Below are 25,438 nucleotides of genomic sequence, written 5' to 3' on the forward strand. Positions count from 1 at the left end.
GCTAGGCTCAAGTGCAAAAGCACTCCCTCAAAGCTCAAGGCTCTGAGCATCAATGATTAGAGAGTCAAGAAAAGAAAAGAAAAATGAGCTTAATGAAGTCCTCTAATTATATGCTTGTGGTGCTTATGTATCAAGTGGTAATACTTGAAAACAAAGCATTTAGAAGTCGTAGCTTTGTTATCAACTCATGGGGCAAAGCACCCAAAAGGAGAAGCTAAAAAAAAAAAATCAAAAGCTTGTTTCAAGGAAAAATTATAAGAAAAAGATTTCATAAAATAAGCTAGATAGAAGCATCAATCATTTACATCTCTTTTGTAATTGTAGCATGCATAGAAAACTAGCTTGCCATGAACATTAACTTGCTACTCTTCTTACCTTGGATTGTCAATTTCTATTGCATGATTCTTTTCTTGCTTGGGGACAAGCAAGGTCTAAGTTTGGTGTTGTGATGACAAGTCATCATATACCTATTTTTCTATGCTTTTTCATACAAGAAATTGATGAATTGTGCTTAAATATTGAATGCTTTTGTACTTAATTGGTATATTTCCTTGATCTTTTAATTTTATAAATTTTGTAGGAAATAAGAAGAAAAAGAAGCAAAGAAGCACAAAAAAAGAGAAAAAAAAAGAGCTTTGGAGCACACTTTGAAGTTGGAGCACACTTTGGAGCCTTAGGCCACGCTTTTAAAAGCGTGGCCCATGACCAAATTAATGAAGAATAGGCAATCAGCACACACTGCCCTGCTCTTGCCAAGGGCAGGGCAGAATCGTGATGCAAAGTGAGATTGGAAGCAAGAATTTCGCTAAGGTAAAATCTGGGCGCTCACAGCATGACCATGCCTCCTTCAAAGGGCTATAACTTGAGCTACAGATATCCAATTGATGTGCTTCTAGTTGCGTTGGAAAGCTGACATTCAGAGCTTTCCAACGATATATAGCAATCCATATTTGGCGTAAAATTGAGGCAGGAACGAAAGGCATCTTTAAGGGCCAAAAACAAGCGAAAATAAACCAAAATGCTTCCACCAAGGCTCGAAGAGGGAGACACAAGGAAACCAAGGAAGTCTGCCCTCAAGGAGAGCAGAATGCCCTCTTGAAGGGCAATGTCGTGTTTTCTTCATGAAAATTCAAGGAAAAATTGCAACAACTTCCTCCACCAAGTTTCGAACACAAGACCTCTAGGAAGCCAAGCCTTAGGCGTGAATTAGGTGCCAAGAAGAAAAAGCCAAGCAATGCACTCCATGGGATTCGAACTTGGCACTCCCCAAAGGAAACATTGCCCTGCCCTCCGCAAGGGCAGGGCAGCATTTTGGTGATGCACACACGCGCACAAGATTGGCGCACCAAGGAGTTCGGCAGCAACACAGCAGCACGCACGGGCATCATTTTGGCGCACCAAAAATTTCTGCCCTGCCCTCCACAAGGGCAGGGCAGCATCCTGCAAGCATCAGCGCCCAACTCGCACGCACCAACGGCCGCACACACCATTTTCTACCCTGCCCTCCACAAGGACAGGGCAGCCTCCTGGGAGCAACAGATGGGCCAAAATTCAATTTAATTCAATTCCTCACCAAATTGAATCAAGGCCAACCAAACCCATTTCTCCCTCAAATCCAAAGCAAGCAAAAGCCCACTCAACATGACTCAAAGGCACACAGAGAAGCTAGATTAGGAATTTCATTTTTGTGAATTTGTTTTTAATTTCAATTTCATTTTATTTTCATTTTGTAAAAGAAGCCTATATAAAGGGCATCATTCTCATTTCAGGGGAGGTGGGCTCCAATAGAGAGCATTAGGAATAGATAGATCTCTCCTTTAAGTTTTCTTTTCTGCTTTAAATCTTGGGTAGAGAATTGAAGAAATTCTGTTTCAATCTCACCTTGAGATCTCTTGTTTACTTTTTCTGCATAATTGAAATTCACATACTGCTTCATCTTCAATTTCTTGTTAATTGCTTTGTGGACTTGGATCTGGGAAGGCAATTGAGATCTAGACTTTGCTTTCTAGTCTCTTGAGACCTGAGATCCCATTTTCCTTTTTGGTTCTTCTGTGAACCCTGCTGCACTTTAATTTCAATTTCTGTTTGAATTCTAGTTGTTTCTAATTCAATTTCTGCTCTATTAATTGTTGCAATTTACTTTCCTTTGCTGAAATTCTGAATTCCCAATCCTCAAATCCCTTTTCCATTCAAGCAATTTATATTTCTTGCCATTTAAGTTACTGCAATTTACATTTCTTACATTTTAAGTTTCAGTCATTTAATTTCTTGTCCTTTAAGGTTCAGTCTATTTTACCTTCCTGTCTTTTAATTTACTGCAATTCTCCCCTCTCCCTTTACATTCCAAGCAATTTAGCTTCTGTTAAGGATAAATCACTCAACCAACATTTGATTCGCTTGACTAAATCAACCACTAAACTAAAATTGCTCAATCCTTCAATCCTTGTGGGATCGACCTCACTCATGTGAGTTATTATTACTTGATGCGACCCGGTATACTTGCCGGTGAGTTTTGTGTTGGATCGCTTTCCACACATCATGCTTGATGAATGATTCAGGTTGTTTTGTGGGTGAAACCATGTTGATGGTGAGTATGACATTGATTATGTATAATGATGGTTGATTAGGAATTGTGTTGTTGGAAATTGAGATGAGGAAGGATGTATGACATGTTAATGTGTTATATAGCCATTTGATTGATATGGGTTGAAATAGTGGGATGGTGGTTGTGAATTTTAATGTATGAATTGAGGAGGCTTGAGGTTGACTTTTGGTATGTCTTGGTTGATTTTGAAAAGGGTTGAAATTGGTTTATTTTCAAAATAGCACTTTGTGGTTTTGTATGAAAATGTGGTTTTTGGGCCTACTTTGACAGAGCATAACTTGAGCACCAGATCCCTGCTTTATGCCAAACTTATTTAGAAATGAAATTGGATCCGGGATGTGTATGCCGTTTGAAGAACGGGCGAAAAATGATTTGAAACGGAGAAGTTATGTCCATCGGAAGATTGGGGTTTGAAACTATGAATTCTGCAGCTTTTAACTTAGAAAAATTTTGGTAGAACGCACCCGCACGCCTAGGCGTGATTGACGCGGACGCGTCGTTTTCACTACCCACGCGTGCGCGTGGCCGACGCGTACGCGTCAATGGGCTGCACCAATTGCCTAGCCAAATTCCCGTTTGTTGTGCGAGAGTTGTGCTAGTTTTGTGCGTGGGGCACAAACCGCACCCACGCGTACGTGTGGCTGATGCGTAGGCGTCACTTAGCCTTTCTTCCATCCATACGTGCACGTAGGCTATGCGCACATGTGACCCTGTTTTCTCTTCAAAGTTGATTTTTGAGTTTTTAAAGCCAACTTTCATACTTTTAAGCCTCCGATCTCACCTCTTATCTGTTAAATCGTTATGATATGCCTAGCGATGGGAAAGAAGCTAGGGAGTGTGGTAACTTGTGAATGAAGGAAGGGGAGAAATAATGATCAATGATGATCAAATATGAGCCGATGGGTGGTGGAAGTGCTTTATGTGCCATGAGCCGATGGGCTGTATTTGTTAATAAATTGGCTGGATATGGATTGAATTATGAGCCGGATGGCTGAGTTATTGCCGAATTATGACAGAGCCATTTTTTATTTATGGCTTAGTATGATTGCATATATACATATTGAATGAAATGTGAATGTTGCACTTCCACTATCTGAGATACGAGTTTCCCTAGGTGAAAGTAGTGGCTAGCCACCACATGCTCTAGGTGGAGACTCGATACTCTGCTGACCCTATGTCGTAAGTGTGGCCGGACACTGTGAAAGTTCCGGATGAGCTCTTCCAAGTGAGTATGAATTATGAATTATGTTGAGTATAACTCGAGTTGAGGATGCACGACAGAGGGTGATGAGCGGATAATTTATACGCTTTTTGGCATTGTTTTTAGTATGTTTTTAGTATGTTTTAGTTAGTTTTTATTATATTTTATTAGTTTTTATTTAAAATTCACTTTTCTGGACTTTACTATGAGTTTGTGTGTTTTTCTATGATTTCAGGTATTTTCTGGCTGAAATTGAGGGACCTGAGCAAAAATCTGATTCAGAGGCTAAAAAGGACTGCAGATGCTGTTGGATTCTGACCTCCCTACACTCGAAGTGGATTTTCTGGAGCTGCAGAAGCCCAATTTGCGCGCTCTCAATTGCGTTGAAAAGTAGACATCCTGGGCTTTCCAGAAATGTATAATAGTTCATACTTTGCCCGAGATTTGATGGCCCAAACCGGCATTCTAAATCAGCTCAAGAATTTTGGCGTTTAACGCCGGAACTGGCACAAGAATGGGATTTAAATGCCTAAACTGGCACAAAAGCTGGCGTTTAACTCCAAGAAAAGTCTCTACAAATGAAAGATTCAATGCTCAGCCCAAGCACACACCAAGTGGGCCCGGAAGTGGATTTTTATGTCATTTACTCATCTTTGTAAATCCTAAGCTACTAGTTTTCTACAAATAGGACCTTTTCCTATTGTATTAGACATCTTTTGATCACTTTAGATCTTAGGATCATCTTTGGACATCTAGTTCTTAGATTATGGGAGGCTGGCCATTCGGCCATGCCTAGACCTTGTTCTTATGTATTTTCAACAGTGGAGTTTCTACACACCATAGATTAAGGTGTGGAGCTCTGCTGTACCTCGAGTATTAATGCAATTACTATTGTTCTTCTATTCAATTCAGCTTATTCTTGTTCCAAGATATTCATTCGCATTCAAGAACTTGATGAATGTGATGATTATGTGACGCTCATCATCATTCTCACTTATGAACGCATGCCTGACAACCACTTCCGTTCTACAAGCAAACAAGGCTTGAATGTTTATCTCTTGGATTCCTTAATCAGAATCTTCGTCGTATAAGCTAGAATTGATGGCGGCATTCTTGAGAATCTGGAAGGTCTAAATCTTGTCTGTGGTATTCTGAGTAGGATTCAACGATTGAATGACTGTGACGAGCTTCAAACTTGTGATTGTGGGGCGTTAGTGACAGATGCAAAAGAATCACTGGATTCTATTCCGATATGATCGAGAACCGACAGATGAATAGCCGTGCTGTGACAGAGCGCGTTGAACATTTTCACTGAGAGGACGGGACTGTAGCCATTGACAACGGTGATGCCCAACATACAGTTTGGCATGGAAAGGAGTAAGAATGATTGGATGAAGACAGTAGAAAAGAGAGAGACGGAAGGGACAAAGGATCTCCATACGCTTATCTGAAACTCTCACCAATGAATTACATAAGTATCTCTATCTTTACTTCATATTTTATTATTCCTCCATAACCATTTGAATTCGCCTGACTAAGATTTACAGGATGACCATAGCTTGCTTCATACCAATGATCTCCGTGGGATTGACCCTTACTCGCGTAAGGTTTATTACTTGGACGACCCAGTGCACTTGCTGGTTAGTTGTGCGAAGTTGTGATAAAGAGTTGAGATTGCAATTGAGCGTACCATGTTGATGGTGCCATTGATGATCACAATTTCGTGCACCAAGTTTTTGGCGCCGTTGCGGGGGATTGTTTGAGTTTGGACAACTGATGATTCATCTTGTTGCTTAGATTAGGTATTTCTCTTCAGAATTTTTAAGAATGAATTCTAAAGTTTCAAGGTGATGTTCTTATCATCACCAAAGCTGATTGATTTTCATCAATTTAGCTCTTGAATGTAATGTCCTGCTAAAGCTTGGCTAGCCATGTCTAATCTTTTTAGACTAAAGCTTTAGACTAACATTGCATGATTCTTGGAATTCTTATTAAAAATTTTGAATCTCTTTATTTTCTTTCTCCACATAATTTTCAAAAAATCCAAAAAAAATACCAAGTCATAAAAATAAAAAATATTTTATGTTTCTTGTTTGAGTTTAGTGTCTATATTTAAGTTTGGTGTCAATTGCATGTTTCTGTTCTTCTTGCATTTTTTCTCGAATTCATTCATGTGTCTTCATTGATCTTCAAGTTGTTCTTGATGATTTACTATACCCATGAGACTAAGATAACAGCAAGATCCTAATAAGAGAAAAGGAAAAGAACAATGGAAGTAAAAAAATAAAAGACAAAGAATAAGCTATAAGGCTAGGCACCAATGGTTTACCTTAAGACATGTGTCTGTGGTGCTCTTGTGTGGGGGATCTACTTGGATGAATAAGCTCTTAGGGGTGCTTTATCACTTGGTAACTTGGGTTAACCCGGGATTATCAGCTGAAAATCCACTATCAAGAGTAACCCTCACTACAGAACACTTAGTAACCCAAAGAGGTGCTGGACACCAAGGTCCCAAGGAAGAAAATAAATGAACTAGATGCCTGTGGTGTGTATGTATGGGGGAGAGACTTGAGGGAGTAAGTCCTAAGGAGTGTTTCAATACCTAGCACCTTGAACCAACTGGTTCGGGAGTGTTGGCTGAAAGCTTATCTTAAAGAGTTGCCCCCTTACAGAGCACTTAGCCTGAAGAACACAAACAATCCTTGAAATAACAATAAAAGGATCAATAAATAAAGGTCTCATGGGATGTAACAAAGTGAGTATTTTTAGGAGATGATAAAGGTCTGAAAGCCAGCAGTGGAATGAACCTAAGTTGCTATGCATGAAACCACCATAAAATCAGTAATATGACTTCCACAAGAATGACTCATTTCTCTGGAGATTACATTCATCATTCTCTTGTTCCAGTACTTGCTTAGGGACAAGCAAGATTTAAGTTTGGTGTTGTGATGCCAGGACATTATGGCCAGTTTCACTGACCTTTTCTTTACTGTTTTTAGGTAGTTTCATTGCATTTTCTTAGGAAATAAGCTAGTTTTGGGTAGAAAATCATTTACATCCCGATTCAAGCATGCATTGTGCATTTTACATGATTTCATGAGGATTTTGCATGATTTTAATGACAAAATTGATATTGCATCCCCCATGACTTGGATTAGAACTTTGATGCAGTTTATTGCTTGATTTCAGGACAAATGAAGCAAAGAATGGGAGTAACTTGCAAGGCTAAGGAGAAAAGTGATTGCCAATAACACTCTCAAAAGCCATCAATGCCACGTTAAGGAGTCACGTTAACTAAGTTAACGTGAACTCTAACGTGGAGAAGAGAAGTTGAGCCAACGTTAGTGACACTTAACATTGTCACTAACGTTGGTAATTGCTCACAAATGGCCACGTTAGGAGCCACGTTAACCTAGTTAACGTGGCCTCTAACGTTAAAGGGGGAAGAGAAGCCAACGTTAGTGACACTCAACATTGTCACTAACGTTGAAGCAGCCACACAACCCCCAAGAGTCATGTTAACTTCACCGTTAACTTGGTTAACGTGGAAGCTAATGATGAGGAATGAAGGATGGGCCAACGTTAGTGACACTCAACATTGTCACTAACGTTGGGATGGCTAAGAGTGGCCACGTTAGAAGCCACGTTAACCTAGTTAACGTGGACTCTAACGTATGACCTATGGGCACATTGGAACGTTAGTGACAATGTTGAGTGTCACTAACGTTCTCGAAGGTTGGCAAAAGCCACGTTAGAAGCCACGTTAACCTAGTTAACGTGAGCTTTAACGTGAGGCTAAGGGGTGCATTGGAATGTTAGTGACAATGTTAAGTGTCACTAACGTTCTCAAACTAATACTTTCACTAAATGTTAAACACCCCTAACATCTTGAGCTAAAGTCTCTACCGACTTCACACTTTCTCTCTGCAAGTAAAGCCAAGCCCAAATGAAGAAAGGAACTGCTTCAAACTCAAGATCCAAAGGCCCAAGACTTGAAGAGCCAATTAGAAGCTAAGAGGAGTAGTATATATAGGAGTAGCTTTGAATTGAGAAAGGACGGACGGAGAGCTAGGAAATAGAACTACTCTTTGTATTTTACTTTCTCTGCACTTCTAGCTTTATCATGTATTCTCCATCTTTGATTTTGATTTCTAGAGCTATGATCAACTAAACCCATTTCATTGGGTTAGGGAGCTCTGTTGTAATTTGATGGATCAATACTAGTTTTCATTATTATTCTTCTATCTTTCCTCTTGATTTTACTTGAAAGCTTTTGATCTTCATCCAATTGGATAGTTATCTTGGAAAAGAAGCTATTCAAACTTGGATCTCTTCGGATCCTTGAAAGAGGAATGAAGAGATCAGCTAGAAATGCTTTCTCATGCTGGACCAAATTAGGTGTGGATGGGTATGTGGCTATAACCCTCTCAACACTTGATTTGGGAAATGCATGTGGTATAATCAGTGACCATACTTCATCTCTTCTCATGAGCAATTGACCAAGGAATTGGCTATTGATCAAGATTTGAGAGATCGAACCACAAGAAATTGTTGTTCAATCACTTAAGATTGCCAAGGAGATCAATGAGTGCATTGATTGAGGAAGAGATGAGAATGAAATTGATCCGGAGAATGCAACATCTCCTGAGCCCAATGAACTCCCCATTTCTGATCTTACCCATTCTCTTTAATTTCTGCAATTTACTTTTATGAGCAATTCCCCATTCCCAATTACAATTCTGCAATTTACTTTCAGTCATTTACTTTCCTGCCGTTTTATTTTCTGCAAGTATCAACTCTATTCATGGATTCGCTCAACTAGAACATTCCTCTAATTAACGTTGCTTGATCAATCAATTCCTGTGGGATTCGACCTCACTCTATTGTGAGTTTTTACTTGACGACAAATTCGGTACACTTGCCGAAGGGAGATTTGTTGAGAGACAATTTCCACGTGCATCAAGTTTATGCTGGCATTGTGCTGGGAGCACAATCTCATCCGCGCATAAGCGCAAGGTGCGCACGCGCGCGGATTATTTATGCTGCATCCGCGCGTAAGCGCGCTGTGCGCGTGCGCACGGATTGTCCCTGTTGCATCCGCGCGTGCGCGCGCGCGGATTTGTCCTCTGCTTTTCTCCTTTCTCCTCTCTCCTTTCTCCTTTCTCCTTTCTTATTCTTTCTTCTTTTCTTCTTCTTTCTTTCTATTTTTTTCTTCTTCCTCTCTTGGAAATTTTTTTTCTTTTAATAAAAAAAAAACAAATTTTAATAATAATAAAAAATAATATAATAATAATAAATAAATAAATAAATAAATAAATAAATAAAAATTTTTTTCTTTTCCTCCATTTTCTTTTATTGCATTTGCTTATTTTCATTCATTGCATTTTAGTTTTGTTTTTCTACCTTGTTCCCATTTTATTTTCTAAGTTTCTCATTTTAATAATGGTGTTGAATTCTTATACTCAATTGTTGAGAATCTTCTTGCATTCTTTTGGTGCTCATGAACTTGTTTGATATTGATGGGTGATGAAATTTCTATGTCAATGCTTAACATTTGATGATTTTTGCATCCTTTATGCATTGGCATGAACTTCTATTGTCTTTCATGACCCACTCTTTCTTGTTTGAACTTGATGCTTTTAAATGCTCTTCATGCTTTGACTTTACTCTTGCATCAAGTATTAATTGATATGCCCTTTGCCTATATTGTTTTCTCACTCATATGTTGTGGCTACCATGTAGTAGAGAACCCTACTTTTATTTGGCATTAGCCCCTGCCTATGTTCTATTTGCTTTGATATCTTTGTTATAGGCTTAATTTTTCTTTCAAGAAGGGAGAAAGGAAAAGCTTTAAAATGGGGCAACAAACAAAGTCATCCGCACAACCTTTCGAAGAAGCTCATCAGTTGTAGCAACCCATCCACCTTGCTCTTCTTTACACGCACCGAAGACGGTGCAATCTTCAAGTGTGGGGAGGTCGTTCGACCGATCTCCGTGGGTAACAATTTTCTTTCAACACCAATGTTATCTAGTTGTTGCATTTCATGATAGGTTGCATGTTAGTTATAATTTGTACATATTTTACCACTTCTTTCCTATTAGGACTACTTGGTTATGGTGATGATTTCTTTTCCAAGAAATTATTTCTTTTAGGGCACCCTACCAATTTAAAAATTTTTTTGTTGAACTTGCTTGAAAGAATTTTTTTTAGAACATGGTTTTTGAGCTAAGAACACAAGCTTGTGAGATTTGAGCCTAATGGTGTGGTTAAATCTTATAACCATTTATTTTCCCTTCTTGTGTGCATTATTCTCTTTCTATGATTGTAATCTTTGATTTGTTTGATTCTTTATGTCCATTATTTTGTGTATACATTCATCTATATGATTGAGGCCATCATTTCATTAACTCACTTATCCAAATAGCCTTACCCCTTATCATCCATTGTTAGCCAATTTGAACCTACAATTAACCCACTTTGTTCTTAATTTAGCACATTACAAGCCTTAAAGCAAAAAATAATAAATGTCCTTAATTTGGATCTTTGATTGGCTTAGGCTAGTGTGTGTGTGTATTATTCAAGTGTGGGAAACTTGGGACATTGGTTGGGAAAAAGGGTGTGTTTTTGTTTTGTATTTCTATATTGGGAATTGGGTACATACTCATGTATTAATTAAAATGTATAGACCTTATGCATTAATGTTCTTGTATGTATCTTGAAAGAAAGAAAAAATAAAAAATGAGAAAAAAATGAAAGAAAAAAAAAGAAAAAAATATAATAAATGTGAAAAAGAAAAGAAAAGAAAAAAATAGAAAAAAAGAGAAAAAAATAAAAAGGGGACAAAATGCCCCAAAGCGAAGCTCAATAAAGATCAATGCATAGGTGTTGTGAAATGAAAAAATGCATGAGTATGTGAAAAAGTGAGGAATGGGTAGTTAGGTTAGTACTTAATTGTATAGGTTGTTATATAGGTTAGGTGGGAGGCTTATGTTAATCAAAGATTCAAATTCAAGCTCACTTAACCAAATATACAATCCTACCTTGACCCTAGCCCCATTACAACCTATGAAGAGACCTCATGATAATTGTGTGCATGCATGAAATAATGGTTGATTGTTAGATGAAAAATAAATCTTGAAAAGCATGATTAGGGGAGAACTGAGAGGAGTGCAAACACTTTTGGTGAGGGTTCGATGCTCAATTCCTTGATTCTCGGCTTTCATAAGCGTTCTTCTTGCAAGTGTATTAGAACTTCATTTTTATATTTGACTTGGTAGGATTCATGAATCGTCATATGATCTTGGCCCTACTTGTGCATGTATGACTTGGAGGATTGATTTATTTTTAACCAAGTAGGTAAAACCATTTTGCATTTAGTTGCATCCATTTAGATAGTTGCATATAGTTTAGGTTGCATATAGTTTATTTACATTATAAATGTCGATACCCTTTGTTTCTCTCTTGGCTTAAGCATGGGGACATGCTTGGTTTAAGTGTGGAAAGGTTGATAAACACCCATTTGTAGAGTTTATCTTGTATTGATTTTTGGGGATTTCATCACTTTTGACCCACATTTATTTAATGAAATAGCATGGTTTTGTATATTCTCCTTTAATTGTGCTTAAGAGTGAAAACATGCTTTTTAGATCTTAAAATAGGTAAATGTAATTTACCTTGATTCCATTAGATGCCTTGATATGTTTGTTGAGTGATTTCAGATTTAGGAGGCAAAGATTGGATCAAGGGAATGAAGAAAAAGCATGTAAAGTTGGAGAACTCATGAAGAAATGATGGAACCAAAAAGCTGTAAAGCCTGACCTCTTCGCACTTAATTGACCATAACTTGAGCTACAGAGGTCCAAATGATGCAGTTCCAGTTGGATTGGAAAGCTAACATCCGGGGCTTCGAAATGATATAAGATTTTCCATAGTTGTATTGCGTATAGGGGTGCGCACATGCAGAGTACGTGAACACACTGATGGTTGCACACAATTCACTTAATGCAACTCGTGGCAAGCGATTTTAGAAGCCTTGTGGGCCCAATCCAACTCATTTCTGATGCTATTTAAGCCAAGGATTGAAGAGGGATGAGACATCTAGTTACCATTAGTTTAGTTTAGCTTAGTTTAGTAGTTAGAGTTAGTTTTTAGAGAGAGAAGCTCTCACTTCTCTATAGAATTAGGATTAGGTTTAGTTCAATAATCTTAGAACTAGATTTTAATTCATGATTTCATCTTCTTCTACCTCTTAATTCTTTGTTGTTACATTCATCATTCTTTTACTCTTCTGCTGTAATTTCCTTTATGTTGTTCTCATACTTTATTGTAGATCTACTCTTGTCTCTTTTATTTTCTTTCAATTCAATTTGAGGTAATTCATAATAATTGTGTTTCTTTTGATTGTTGTTATAAATTCCTTGCAATAATTGTTGTTAGATTTCATTGTTGTTGTCAATTTACTATGCTTTTTTTTCATGCCTTCTAAGTGTTTGATAAAATACTTGGTTGGATTTTAGTATAAATTTTGTTCTTCTTGGCGTAGGTAGAGTAATTAGTGACTCTTGAGTTATCTAATTCCTTTGTTGATTGATAATTAGAAGTTGCTAATTGATTTGAATGCCTCTAAAGCTAGTCTTTCCTTTAGGAGTTGATTAGGACTTGAGGAATCAAATTGATTCATCCAGTTGACTTTCCTCCATGGTTAGAGGTTAGCTAAGTGGTAGTAATGAATAATTTGTGGTCACAATTGAGGAGGATAACTAGGATAGGACTTCTAGTTCTCATATCTTGCCAAGAGCTTTGTTAGTTGTTAGTTTATTTCTTTTGCCATTTATATTTCTTGTCCAAAATCTCAGAAACCCCAAAATAACTCATAACCAATAACAAGACACTTTATTGTAATTCCTAGGGAGAACGACCCGATGTTCAATACTTCGGTTTATAATTAGGGGTTTGTACTAGTGACAAACAATTTTTTGTATGAAAGGATTAGTGTTGGTTTAGAAACTATACTTGCAACGAGATTTCATTTGTAAAATTCTAAACTGTCAAAAATCCAATCATCAGATAAATCAATTTAACACCTAAAGTCCCAGTCAACTCCTGAGGAAAGACTAGAGTTATAGGAATCTAAATCAATCAGCAAAGATATCAATTATTAATCACAATGCGTTTGACAACTCAAGAGGCACCAATTAATCAACCAAAGCCAAGAATGTAGAAAGCTAAATAAAAATCATATATATGAAAATACCTCAAATTGCATTAGTTAAGAAGATCCTAACATGAAAAGTTCATAAGCCAATTTGGCAACATAAATCAAATAAAAGCATTAGAATATCTAAAATGGAAGAGAAACATAAATTAAGGTAACATTGAACCTGTAATTGAAGAAATCATAGCCTAATCCTAATAGAAATCCTAAATCCTAAGAGAGAGGAGAGAGCCCCTCTCTCTCTCTAAAACTACATCTAAATCCTAAAACTATGTATGAATGTATGTTGTATCAAGTATATTAATGAATGGATGGATTCCCTAACTTATAGCCTTTAATCTGTGTTCCCTGGGCTTGGATCTGGATCAAAACGCGGCCCAAAAATCATCTTCAGCGTATTCTATAATATCTGCAGATTGCGCAAGTCACGCGTCTGCGTGGGTCACGCGGTCGCGTCATCTGGAGTTTTGCTCTTCCACGTGGTTACATCATTCACACGTCCGCGTCAGTTGTGTTACGCGCGAGTCACGTGTTCGCGTCATGCACGCGTTCGCGCGGATGCCAGTTTAAGCAAAGCACGCATTCGCGTCATCCACGCGTTCACGTTGCTGCCAGTTTCTTCAAAAACTCCATTTTGTGCTTTCCTTCCATTTTTGTATGTTTCCTTTCCATCTTTTAAACCATTCTTGCTCTATGAAACCTGAAAATACCTAACACACAAATCATGGCATCGAATGGTAATAAAGGATAATTAATTTTAATATTTTTAAAGCATAGGAAACATGTTTTCACATATATCATAAAACAAGGAAGGAATAGTAAAACCATGCAATTTACATGAATAAGTGGGTGAAGATTTGATAAAAATACTCAATTTAAGCACAAGATGAATCACAAAATAGGGGTTTATCAAGTACCAAACTCTTCTTTTTGATCTAACCAAATTATTACCAGTTGAGTCCTTACATTTAGCTCTTGAAATATCAACCTTGATGAGCCTTGATTTGCAACTCCAACCACTAAACATTTTTCTCTTACGCTTAATGCCACAAAGCTTCCTGAGTTGGCCGTCCGTTTTAAGAATACCGTACTCAAGTGGGATAGGAAGATGAATAGAGATAAGTTTTACCCACTCAAGTGAAGGAGTAGACGGCAACCTAGGTGGAGAGGTCTCTAATGACCTTGACAAGGCATTTCCAACTCCCGACTAATCTTCCTGAAGGACTTCCAGTCCCACATTATTCTCAGATTAAATCGAAGAAGGATCTTCATATTCAGTGGGTTTATCACTAGGAGGACTTGATTCATGGTCCTCATCACCAAGGGAACTTGCTTCTTGATCTATCTCATCCAAGTCTTCATAGGGAACATGCCATGGAGGGTGTGCACTAGCCTCCTTGACATCAATCTCAATCTTCTTGGAGGAATACTCTATAATTCTGGATTCCCATGGAGGTTCAGCGTCTCCTAAGTCTTCAACCACTTCTTCCTCTTCAACTATTATGGCTTCCTCCACTTGTTCCAATACAAACCGATGTTCCTCATTGTCTACCAGAGTTTCTAGTGTCTCCTTCATGCTTCGCTCTTCTATTGATTTTCCACATGTAGCCATGGGAGTATTTTGAGTGCTTAGATGTTGGGAAGCTAATTGATTTACTACCTCAGTTAAGGCAGTCGCGAATTCTAGTACATCCCTTTTCATCTTCACTTGTCCTTGAAGAAGACCACGAAGGATGTCATCCATTGGATATTGGGGTGGATATGAGGGTTCATTACTTGGGAGGAAGGGTTCATGATAAGAGGGTGGTTCCTCATGATAAGGATGTGGTGGTTCATCACTCTTCATCTTTTCCACTTGTTGCACCACACACTTTAGTTCCTTGTTCTCAAATTGAGATTATTTAGCCATGAGAGCTTTGGGTGCCATTTTGCTTGGATATCATAAGTAGGACCATAAAGCTCCTGGATTGATGGATTTAGATGTGGTGTATATGGAGGTGGTGGTTATTAGGAGTAATCGGGTTGGAATTAGGGTGGATCTATGTATGGCTCATATGGCTCATAGGGTGGTTGATATGGTGGATAAGGGTTAGGATCAGATGAGGGTGTTTGTTAGTAGGGGACTTGTGAGTGTGGTGGTTCAAAGGTGTGTTGGGGAGGTGATTCATAAGCATATGGTGGGCTTGCTGGTAATTTACAAAGGGGACCACCATATTCATCATATTGGTACGCTCCCTGGAATGGCTCTTGACCATATTGTCTTGGCATGCATTGTAGAATGGTCGTCGTCCATGGTATTTTGGAAAGTGTTGTTGCCTAAAGGGTTGATCAGATCCTCATGGCTCCATCCATCTTTGATTATTTTGACCTTGATGCATGTTCCTGTTATAGCTTCCATTCCTTTCAACAATATTAGAACCTAAGAGAGAGGAGAGAGCCTCTCTCTCTAAAAACTACATCTAAAACTAAAATTTTGTATATAAGAAGTTTTATCTATGTGTATTGAGTCTCTGCATGTTCCCTGTCTTTATTCTTTGCTTCTGGGCCAAAAACTGGGTGAAAATGCGACCCAAAATTGCCCCCAGCGATTTCTGTTAATTCTGCAGATCGCGCTTGTCACGCGTACGCGTCGATCACGCATACACGTTGTTTGACGATTTTTCTCTCCATGCGTGTGCGTCAGGCACGCGTTCGCGTCGTTTGTGTGAACTCTAATCTTGACGCGTACGCATCACTGCGATTTTGTCCAAATCGCGCGCACACGTCAGCCATGCGTGCGCGTCGCTGTTCGCTGGTTGTCTGCTTTATTTGTTGTGCTCTTTCCCTTTCCCTTTTTGCAAGCTTCCTCTCCATTCTCTAAGCCATTCCTACCCTATGAAGCCTGAAACACTTAACACATAGATCACTGCATCGAATGGTATAAATGAGAATTAAAATACACAATAAAAAAGATCTCTAGGAAGCAAGTTTTCAACCATAGAACAAATTTGGGAAGGAATTGTAATATCATGCTAATCATATGAATAAGTGAGTGAAAAGCTGATAAAAACCACTCAAGTTAGCACAATATAAACCATAAAATAGTGGTTTATCATTACTCCAACAACTGGGATCGGGAGAGCGATCCAAACGAAGAAGTAAAATCCGAGGTATATTTGACCGTTCGAGGTGTTAAGACGGGTCGGGCCAGTGGCTTATCAAGTAGCCTTACTACCACATCTTTCTAACTTACATGACGTATTCTATGTGGCATAACTTCGTATGTACACACCGATTACGGCTAATGTGTTAGAGCCAGAATCGATTGAGTTAAAGGAGAACCTGATTTTTCAAGTGACACCTGTGAGGATTAATGACTCGAGTGTGAAGAAGTTGCGCGGGAAAGAAGTTCTATTAGTGAAGGTAGCCTAGAAGTGAGCTAGAATGGAAGCGCATACATGGGAATTGCAATCAGAGATGCAGAAGGATTAACCAGAATTATTCTCAGGTAATTCCTAAATTTTTGAGACAAAATTTCTAATTTGGTGGGGAGAATGTAAGAACCGAAAGTTGTTAACCATTTAATTAAAATAAAATAATAATTTAATTTCCTGGAATTGGTTCGATAATTTAGAAATATTAATTAGAAAATATAAAGGTGGGATTTGAATTTAGAAGATTTTTTCGAGTAGGAAAATGTAATTTTCTGCGAAAAATTGCATAAAAATGCATATCGGTAAATTAGTCAGGCAGTACTGGCTTGAGTTTATCCAGTACTGTGTGAGAGAAAATAAAACTGTAAAAATCATTAGAAAAATATTTTTAATTAAAAACTAGGAGTTAATTCTAAAGGTTTTGGCCCAAGGTTGGGCCAAACGAAATAAAAACTGCTAAACGGTTGGATCGGACCTAAGTTGAGCCCAAGCCCAACATATAAATACTTTATTATAAGGCCATTCAGCTCACTAAACACAACAAAGAGAGGGAGAGTTGCTGAGATTGAAGAAGAAGAACCCTAACAAGTTTACTATTCATCTTCTGCTTCATTTAGTCATATCTTGAGCTACGGTGCTCCAATTTGCGTGATGTTTGCAACAATGTGAAGCTCTTGCTGAGCTCTTCGATTTCATTTGAAAAACTTCTCGGCCCTAACAATTTCGTGATTTTGGGTTTTCTCATTAAGTAGATTTTTTTTTTAATTTTGATTATTTATTGGTCATCTAACATTGTATTATTGTTAGATTTTGCTCCTAATACTGTCAGATAAGGCAAGTCACTTTGAAATCCTTGACATTTGGTGTATTTGTGAGCCCTGGTTATTAATTATGGTAATTTGAATATATAGCTTGAATTCTTGTGATTGGAGTGAAGTTGGTGGATTGAAATTGCTTGGAATTGTGAACTTGGGGTTGAAACTTTGTTAAACTTGTTTGGAGGATAATTTTGGTCCTTTGAGCTTGTGTGGGAATCGGCTAAGATATGGTTTTGGTTTTCCTTAGTTAATATGTAATGTTTCGTGAAACTTAGGCTAGTAGACCTTAAGATATGATTAAATTAAATAAATGGTTGATTGAATTGTGTATGTGGCATATGAATTGTGATGAAGATTGAATGAGTTGTATGTGTTAGGATATGATTATGGTGATTATAATATGATGATGATTTATGATTGATAATGATTGTAAGCATGGTACATAAAAAGGGATGATGTTGTTGAATTTGGAAAATTGCGGATTCAATGGATTGATGGATTGGTGAATTGAATAATATTGGGTGTTAAATGGTTGAGAAAGTGGTTGAGAAGAAATTGATCACATGTATAGGAGTGTTGCTATTGAATGGTACGTTTTGGTATTAATTAGAGTGTGTTTGAATTTGGTTTGGTTTGGTGTTTTGGAAAATTAAAGAACTTTGCAAGTTTTGATAAAACCTCATTTTTAACCAACTCCAACGATCCATAACTTGTGCTCCGGACTCTCAATTTTGATGAAACTTAATTTGAATGAAAGTTAGGTCGGAGAAGTTTAAGACATTCAAAGAACGGATGAAAATGTTTAAAAATGAAAAAGTTATGCGCATTTGAAGTTCGGTACAAAAATCTGAATTCTACAGCAAACAACCTTTTCCAAGATTTTTGAGGCGTGCTAATGAGTCCATATTTGATGACATATTCTGACTCAATTTGGATGGATTCTAGCACATAAACTCACACTTAAGCACCCAAATAGCATACTTTTTGTGTTTTGTCCCTAATTTGATCCTAAATGTGAAAACATGCGATTTTATACTTGAAATGAGCAATTTAATTTCACTTTTATTCCATTTGATGCCATGATATATTTGTTGAGTGATTTTAGGTCATAGAGGCAAGAATGGATAGCCAAAAGTGGAAGAAAGCATGTACAAAGGAGAAAACATGAAGAAAACAAGGAAAAGCACACACAGCAAAGTGTGTGCGCGCACAACCTCCCGTGCGTGCGCACGAGAAGGAATTTCCACGAGTGCATGCGCACAAGCACCTGTGCGTATGCACAGGTCAATTTTCAACCGAGTGTGAGGACGTTCTGTGTGTTTGCACATGTCCCTGCACGTGATTGCATTAATGAAACATGTGCTGCGCGAATTTGGAGGCCTCTTGGCCCATTTTGGAAGGCTTGAAGGCTGAAATTGGATGGTATATGAAGGGGAATTCAACACATTTGAAGGCATTATGACTTAGACATAATTTTCTATAGTTTTAGGAGTAGGAGTAGTCTAGATTAGGGAATTCTCTCTTAGGGTTTAGTTAGGTTTTGTAGCATTTTATACTTCAAGTCTTGCTTTTGGATTTTTCAAATTACATTGTAAGTATTTCTTTAATTGTCTCTTTCAGTTACATCACTTGTTCTACACTTTCTCATTATTCCCATTTGCCTTGTTTATATTTACACAGTCTTGCAATTTTGGATTCATAGTTGTTTAATTTGATGTTTGATGATCATTATATGTTTGTTTGAGTTGCTTTTATTGATTTTGATTATTTATGGTTCATAGCTTTTACCATTTTTTGTAATTTTGTAATGTTTTATGTTTATAACCTCTATGTGTTTGATGAAATGCCAATTTTGATTATGGGGTAATTTTCACCCCTTGGCTTGGGGAAAATGATTTTATGGATTACTAGAGCCATAATGTCTAACATTTAGTGATAATTCTTGGGTTGTTAGTTGTTATTGTTTCCACTAACGCTAGCTTTTTACTAAGGTAATTAGTAAGTTAGCTAGGACTTGTGGATTGATAACAATTATGCTCACTTGACTTTCTCTCTGATGTGAGGGTTGACTTAGTGAGATTAGTCCATCATAATTATCATAGTTGTGGTTATGGCAAGGAAGGAATTCCATAACTCATGCTAAGTCAATGTTTCATTTATGTTTTGAACCATTTCTCAATCACTTTATAGTTTTACTTGTTTATATTATATACTTTGTTCTTTTGTTCTTTTATTTCCTTATTAATTGTAATTTTGTCTTGTTCTTTAATTCCTTTATGTTGTTTGCATTCAATCTATTTAATTCCGAATTGGTATAATTCTGTCTTATCACATGCGTACGCGGATAGTGCACGGGACACGAGATTCGGCCGCTGCCAAGAACTCTCGCATATTGATAAACCACAATTTTATTGTTTATCTTGTATTGAATTTGGTGGATTTTATCAACTTTTCCCACATTTATTCACTAAAATAGCATGGTTTTGTAATTCTCCCTAATTTGTGCTTAAGAGTGAAAACATGCTTTTTAGGTCCTAAATTTGCTAAATTTAATTCACTTTAATTCCATTCGATGCCTTGATATATTTGTTGAGTGATTTCAGGTTTATAAGGCAAGGATTGGATTGAAGAAGTGAAGAAAAAGCCTGCAAAGTGGAGAATTCATGAAGAAATGAGGAATTGGAGAAATTCATAGGGACATGTACGTGTGACCCACGCGTACGTGTGACAAGCGACACATTACCTCATTAAAGGGAATATGTTGGGGGTGATTTCTAGACTTGCTGAAACCCAATCCAACTCATTTCTGAAGCTATTAAAGGCCAAATTCAAGATGGACAAGGGAGAGAGCAATTAGGAGTAGTTTAGTAACATGCTTTAGGTTATATTCTAGAGAGATAAGCTCTCTCTTCTTTCTAGAATTAGGGTAGATTATATTAAATTTCTCTTAAGTTTAGCTTTTAATTGTTACTTTGATTTATTATCCTTGAAATTTATTGTTTTTACATCTTTGTTCTTTTGGTTTTATTTGATACTCCTTTTATTTTGTTACTTTTATGTTCATGCACTCTTGTTGGATTTTCATTTTCATTAATACAATTTATGTTTTATGTTTCTTCTTATTTAATTTAGTTGTTATTATTTGTTTCCTGCAATTTATAGTTGTTAGATTTTATATTTCTTGTCATTTTACCATGCTTTTCTTTTATGCCTTCCAAGTGTTTGATAAAATGCTTGGTTGGATTTTAGAGCAGATTTTTGTGTTCTTGGCTTAGGTTGAGTAATTGGTGACCCTTTAGTTGTCAAATTCTTTTGTTGATTGGTGATTGAATATTGCTAATTGGCTTGAATTCTACTAAAGCTAATCTTTGATTTGGACTTGTGGATTAGAGTCAATTTTGTTCGCTTGACTTTCCTTCAATTGTTAGAGGATGAATAAGTGAAAGCAAGAGACAATTACCATCACAATTGAAGATGATAATGAGGATAGGACTTCCAATTCTCATTTCCTGCCAAGACTTTTCTTAGTTGTTAGCTTATTTCTTTTGTTCTTTACATTTCTTGTCCCTTTTTACAAAAAACCCAAAATATTTCATAACCAATAATATGTACACTTCCCTGCAATTCCTTGATACACGACTCGAGGTTTAAATACTCTCGATTTTTATTGATTTGTATTGTGATAAACAAAATTAAACTTTGATTGAGGGTTAATTATTGGTTTGGATCTATACTTCAATGGAATTATTCTGTGAAAATTCCTAACCGACGATTTCCCTCATATCACGTATGGGACTGGCATGCGTACGCGAGAATGGCATTTTTACTGGCATTCGTACGTGACTTATAACACGTGACGCGGAGATTTCCTTTTGTTTTGGGAGTCTCTTGTACTCGGGTAGGGTCTTGCGTACGCGACCTTGCTTTTATCAACCCATGCGTACACGGACAGGGGGCATGCGTACGCATGACCCTTGTGTTGCTAAAAACTTGATTCTTTTGAAAGTTTAACTATTTCTCTAGTTTTCTAATCTTTTTTAATTACTATTTAAGACTTTTAGCTAGTGATTAGCCTTTGAGAGTAGTGAAGATGTGTTAAGTAACTTAATTAGATATTTTCTGTTAATGAGTTTAGAAGACGGTGACTTAGGCTTGGGAAGTACTGTGGGTGGACTAGTTAAGTGAATTGGGAGAGTGCTACATTGACGATGAATTTGAGAAATTGAGAACTGATGATGGTTATGATATGTTTGGAACTTGGAAAGGAATGATGAACCTGTTGGATACTAAAAGTGATCATTGAGCTGTGTAATATTTCTGATTTGTTATAATTCGGTAAGACATTATGCGCTTGGCAAGGACGGTGGTTAATCCCATTTACGTTGAGATGTGAGGTCTGAGGCTGAGTATCCCACCCGAATCCTTTCGAGTCACAAGAGTAGGCTAGACACTATATCCCTGGTGTACCAATTATTCGTGACCGAAAGGCAACATCCCAAGGGAATGTGTTGGGTTGGCAGTTGAACTGACAAGTGATATCATGGCCAATAGGATAGGCATTCATGATGTGCATCTTCTATGTGTTTTCTTGCTTTGCCTAGTTGCATCTATTACCTAACTGTATAACATGCTTACCTGCTTCTAGAAGTTCCTACTGTAAATGTATATTACCTGTGCTTTACTTGCGTGGATTATCTATGTTTTCTGCTCGGATTGAGGAGGTTCTATAGGCGGTGGCAATGAGATTACATGAAGAATAGGATGGCAAAAACTATGAGACAGCGGTGTTTCGGTTAGTTTAGAATTCCCTTAAGATAGATAACCCTTTTATGGTTTAAGTTTAATTTTAACTGGAGTCTTTATATTTCAGTTTGTATTTCTAGGATTGCGTTTTGGCACCCTGGAAACTTATACTTTATCTATTAGGCACTATTACCATACTAGGAATCCCCGGTTCTCATACCATATGTTGTTATTTTTCAGATGTAGATCGCAACCCACCTTAGTGAGTTTGCAGATGGTGATAGAGCGAAGGGTGGCTCTCTTTTGGTCTTTTGATTATTTTGGCGTAGTTATTCTCTCACTTTTGTATATTGTACTTGCTGCCTTAGAGGCATAACTTTGAGAGACAAGATTTATCTGTTTAACTTTCAAAAACTCTGTTGTATCTATTGTTACTAGTTGGCTTAAACTTCGCAGGCCGTGACTAAGTTTCTTTTGGACATACTGTACATAATTATTCCTTGTCTATCTTTTGTCTATACGTCTTTTCTTACCTTTACACTTTTGGTTATCAAGTGTGAACGCTTCGCACTTTTGTATCTCTGTTTTCTACGTCTTTGAGCTTTGTTCCTTCATCGGGCTTCTAGTATATTATATTCTTTGATTATATATTATTGTATGAGCTTTAGAACTGTTGTGGCACTTTGTCACCATTTTGCTTTACTGCTAAAGGTAAGGCTTAGGGTTATAGGGTGTTACACCTTGCCGACGCTACCTTTTTTGCACAATCTTCTATCAATTGGCTTTTAGTAACCAATTCAGCAAAGTTCCGTATCTCTATTGAAATCATAGTGTTCATCAAATGTTCACGAAATCTTGCTTCAAACTTCAGGCACTTTTATTCTTCAAGTTCTGTTGGGGCTCATTGGCAAATTATGGAAAAGGCACAAATTTGCGTGTATATTCCGCCACTGACATACTTCCCTATCTTAACTGGATCAATTCCTTTTCCTTATCATTTCACACTGCTCATGGGAAGTATTTCTTATAGAACTAAATTTTAAAAATAGTCCATGAGATATCTATATCCTCTTGTTGCAATAGACTCTGAATTCCTTGCCACCAGTACTGGGAATCACCTTCCAACATGTAAGATGCAAATTCCACATATTGCCCTTTCGGTACATGTTAGGCCCACAACGACTTTTCTATACTACGGAACCAATTATCAGCCTCAGTTGCAATAATTGTTCGTTTAAATTGAGACGGATTCACTTTTAGAAAAGCAGCTAGAGACATAGGCCTATCATACCCAACCAGATTAATTTCATTGTCGCCATTGTTACTCTCATTTTGTTCTCCCAAACGGTTAACAACCTTGGTAGTAGTAGTCACCATTTCATGCACAGCCTTAGCCATGGTGTTCATTGTAGCCATGAAAGCATTCGTATCCAGTACCAGAATATCACTGGGAGTCCCACTACCTATCCTAGGAGGTCTTCCCTGAGGACTCCATCCTTGTGCAACCATCTAGGTCCTATTTATACCAAACAATCATCATTAAATTGATCAGTCTTAATATTTTCGGTTAAGTGTAAATATTTTCTAAATGAATGTACGCAGACAATCATGTAACACATACCATTAAGATATTCTATCAGCATGAAACATACAAGTAGAGCATGCAATGGAGCATGATTCAGTCCAATCTCCAGGCTCTATTGGGATGAACTGCTCTGATACCAAAAATATACCGATCCAACTCCCAATACGCCATTATCATACTAATATTAAAGTGTTACTAACTTGTTTACCTTATATATCTATATATATTTAAAAGAGAAATTTTATTGAAAAGATGAGGTAGTCCATACGAATCAACTAACAACATACTACCAAAGAAAAAGAATACAGGTATTAAATAAATACATTCTATACACGCACACACGCGCACACCCACACAAACACACACATATGTATATTACAGAGTACAGTTATCCACTACACCCCTTCATAATAGATACATAATACATACATATATGTACTTCCGACATCCGAGGGCCTGACCCATTCAAAAAGTATCTAAGCTAGTGCCCAGGCTAACCAACCGTCTAGGTATCTCTAGCCCCTCCTATACTCTAACAAAAGTAGGGTAACTCTTTTAAGCTCCTTAAGTCATGCCTAACCGGATGCCATCAAAAGTGTGGTGTCATCGTGGTCTGATTCTAAGATCACACATCACCATTGTGCAGGTCTGCAGGTTGCCCACCCACTGGTTGTACATCTCCCTCAGCCTATCCAATGTCCTCCTCCTCTAGGACCTCCTCACTAATAGAGTCGCTAAAGTCCCCATTTGCATGGTTAGGTCCAAGTATATGCTGGTGTGACGGCTCATCTAGTGATCTATACTGGCGGCTAGGTAATCTATACTGGAGAGAGTAGAGGCTATGGCTCTAGAGGTTTAGCTACCTCAGGTGGAGGCTCAGGGATATGCATGCCATCTAGGTCAAGATCAAGTGAAGCCTTATGCGCTGGATGAGCAGCAAACATGTGTGCAGGTCCGTCCGGATGTAATCATGATAAAGGGAAGTCGTACGACATATCTGGGTCATAATCGGGACAATCTAAGGGGTGCAGGATTGGTATGTTACATAGTATATAAAATCTAACACAAGGTATCAAGGTATCACACAAATGAAATAACTCCTAAAAATAAGATCCTCGTAAACGAATGGCTCGCACATCTCACAAAACATGACGCATGTTTCCATCTGTTGGGAAAAAGAGAATAAGGGGTGAGAACTTGGAATTCTCAGCCTAGATTTCACACAATAGTATTCCTTTTACCTTCTTTGAGATTAAAAATTTAGTTCTTCTTAGTTCTAATTAAATGCATTCAAAATCATCCATTCTAGACATATTATAAAATATCACAAAATCTCAAACAAAAAGAGACAAACATAAACACACACATAGCAGTATCATTAGAGAAGTTATGCAGCAAACAAATATGATTTATGTCTATTCCTATATAGACCATGAGCTCACGTGTTGGTTGATTTTCCATATCCCGACACCATTTCCAAGATTGGCATTGCGTACCGCCATCCTTATAGAGAAACCATCCTTCCGATCTCAAGTGGGAGATACACATTGATGGGAAATTTTGCAATAGCACAACTCGGCAAATGTACCGAATCTTATTAGGTAATACCACAGTGAGCGGGTTATCATTCCCATGAGGATTAATGGATTAAGCAATAATGACTAATTGACTATTATAATTAGGCAAATCAAGAAAAAGAGGAATAAATGAGAAATTAAAAAAAACATGTAAATAGAGGACAATAAAAGTAGCAAACAGTGAATGTGAAGACAATGTTGGTGAGAATGTTAAGGTTTCAGAGATGTTCACTCTCTAGGAAAATAATCCTTGTGTTCATTTATTTGAGGCATGCAGAGAT

The 25,438-nt window shown here is 37.4% G+C and overlaps 1 protein-coding gene across 1 annotated transcript in view; it reads left to right on the top strand.

Moving 5' to 3' along the window:
* The window catches only part of LOC140173655 (uncharacterized), a 66,110-nt gene extending 43,085 nt beyond the window's left edge, over positions 1-23,025 (top strand). Inside the window, exons 4-5 of the mRNA XM_072198158.1 lie at positions 22,664-22,706; positions 22,867-23,025. Of these exons, the coding sequence (XP_072054259.1) occupies positions 22,664-22,706; positions 22,867-23,025 (202 nt within the window). The remainder of the gene's footprint in view (positions 1-22,663; positions 22,707-22,866) is intronic.
* Positions 23,026-25,438: the final 2,413 nt, after the last annotated feature.

Source organism: Arachis hypogaea, chromosome 6, assembly GCF_003086295.3.
Source record: "Arachis hypogaea cultivar Tifrunner chromosome 6, arahy.Tifrunner.gnm2.J5K5, whole genome shotgun sequence".
Lineage (NCBI taxonomy): Eukaryota > Viridiplantae > Streptophyta > Magnoliopsida > Fabales > Fabaceae > Arachis > Arachis hypogaea.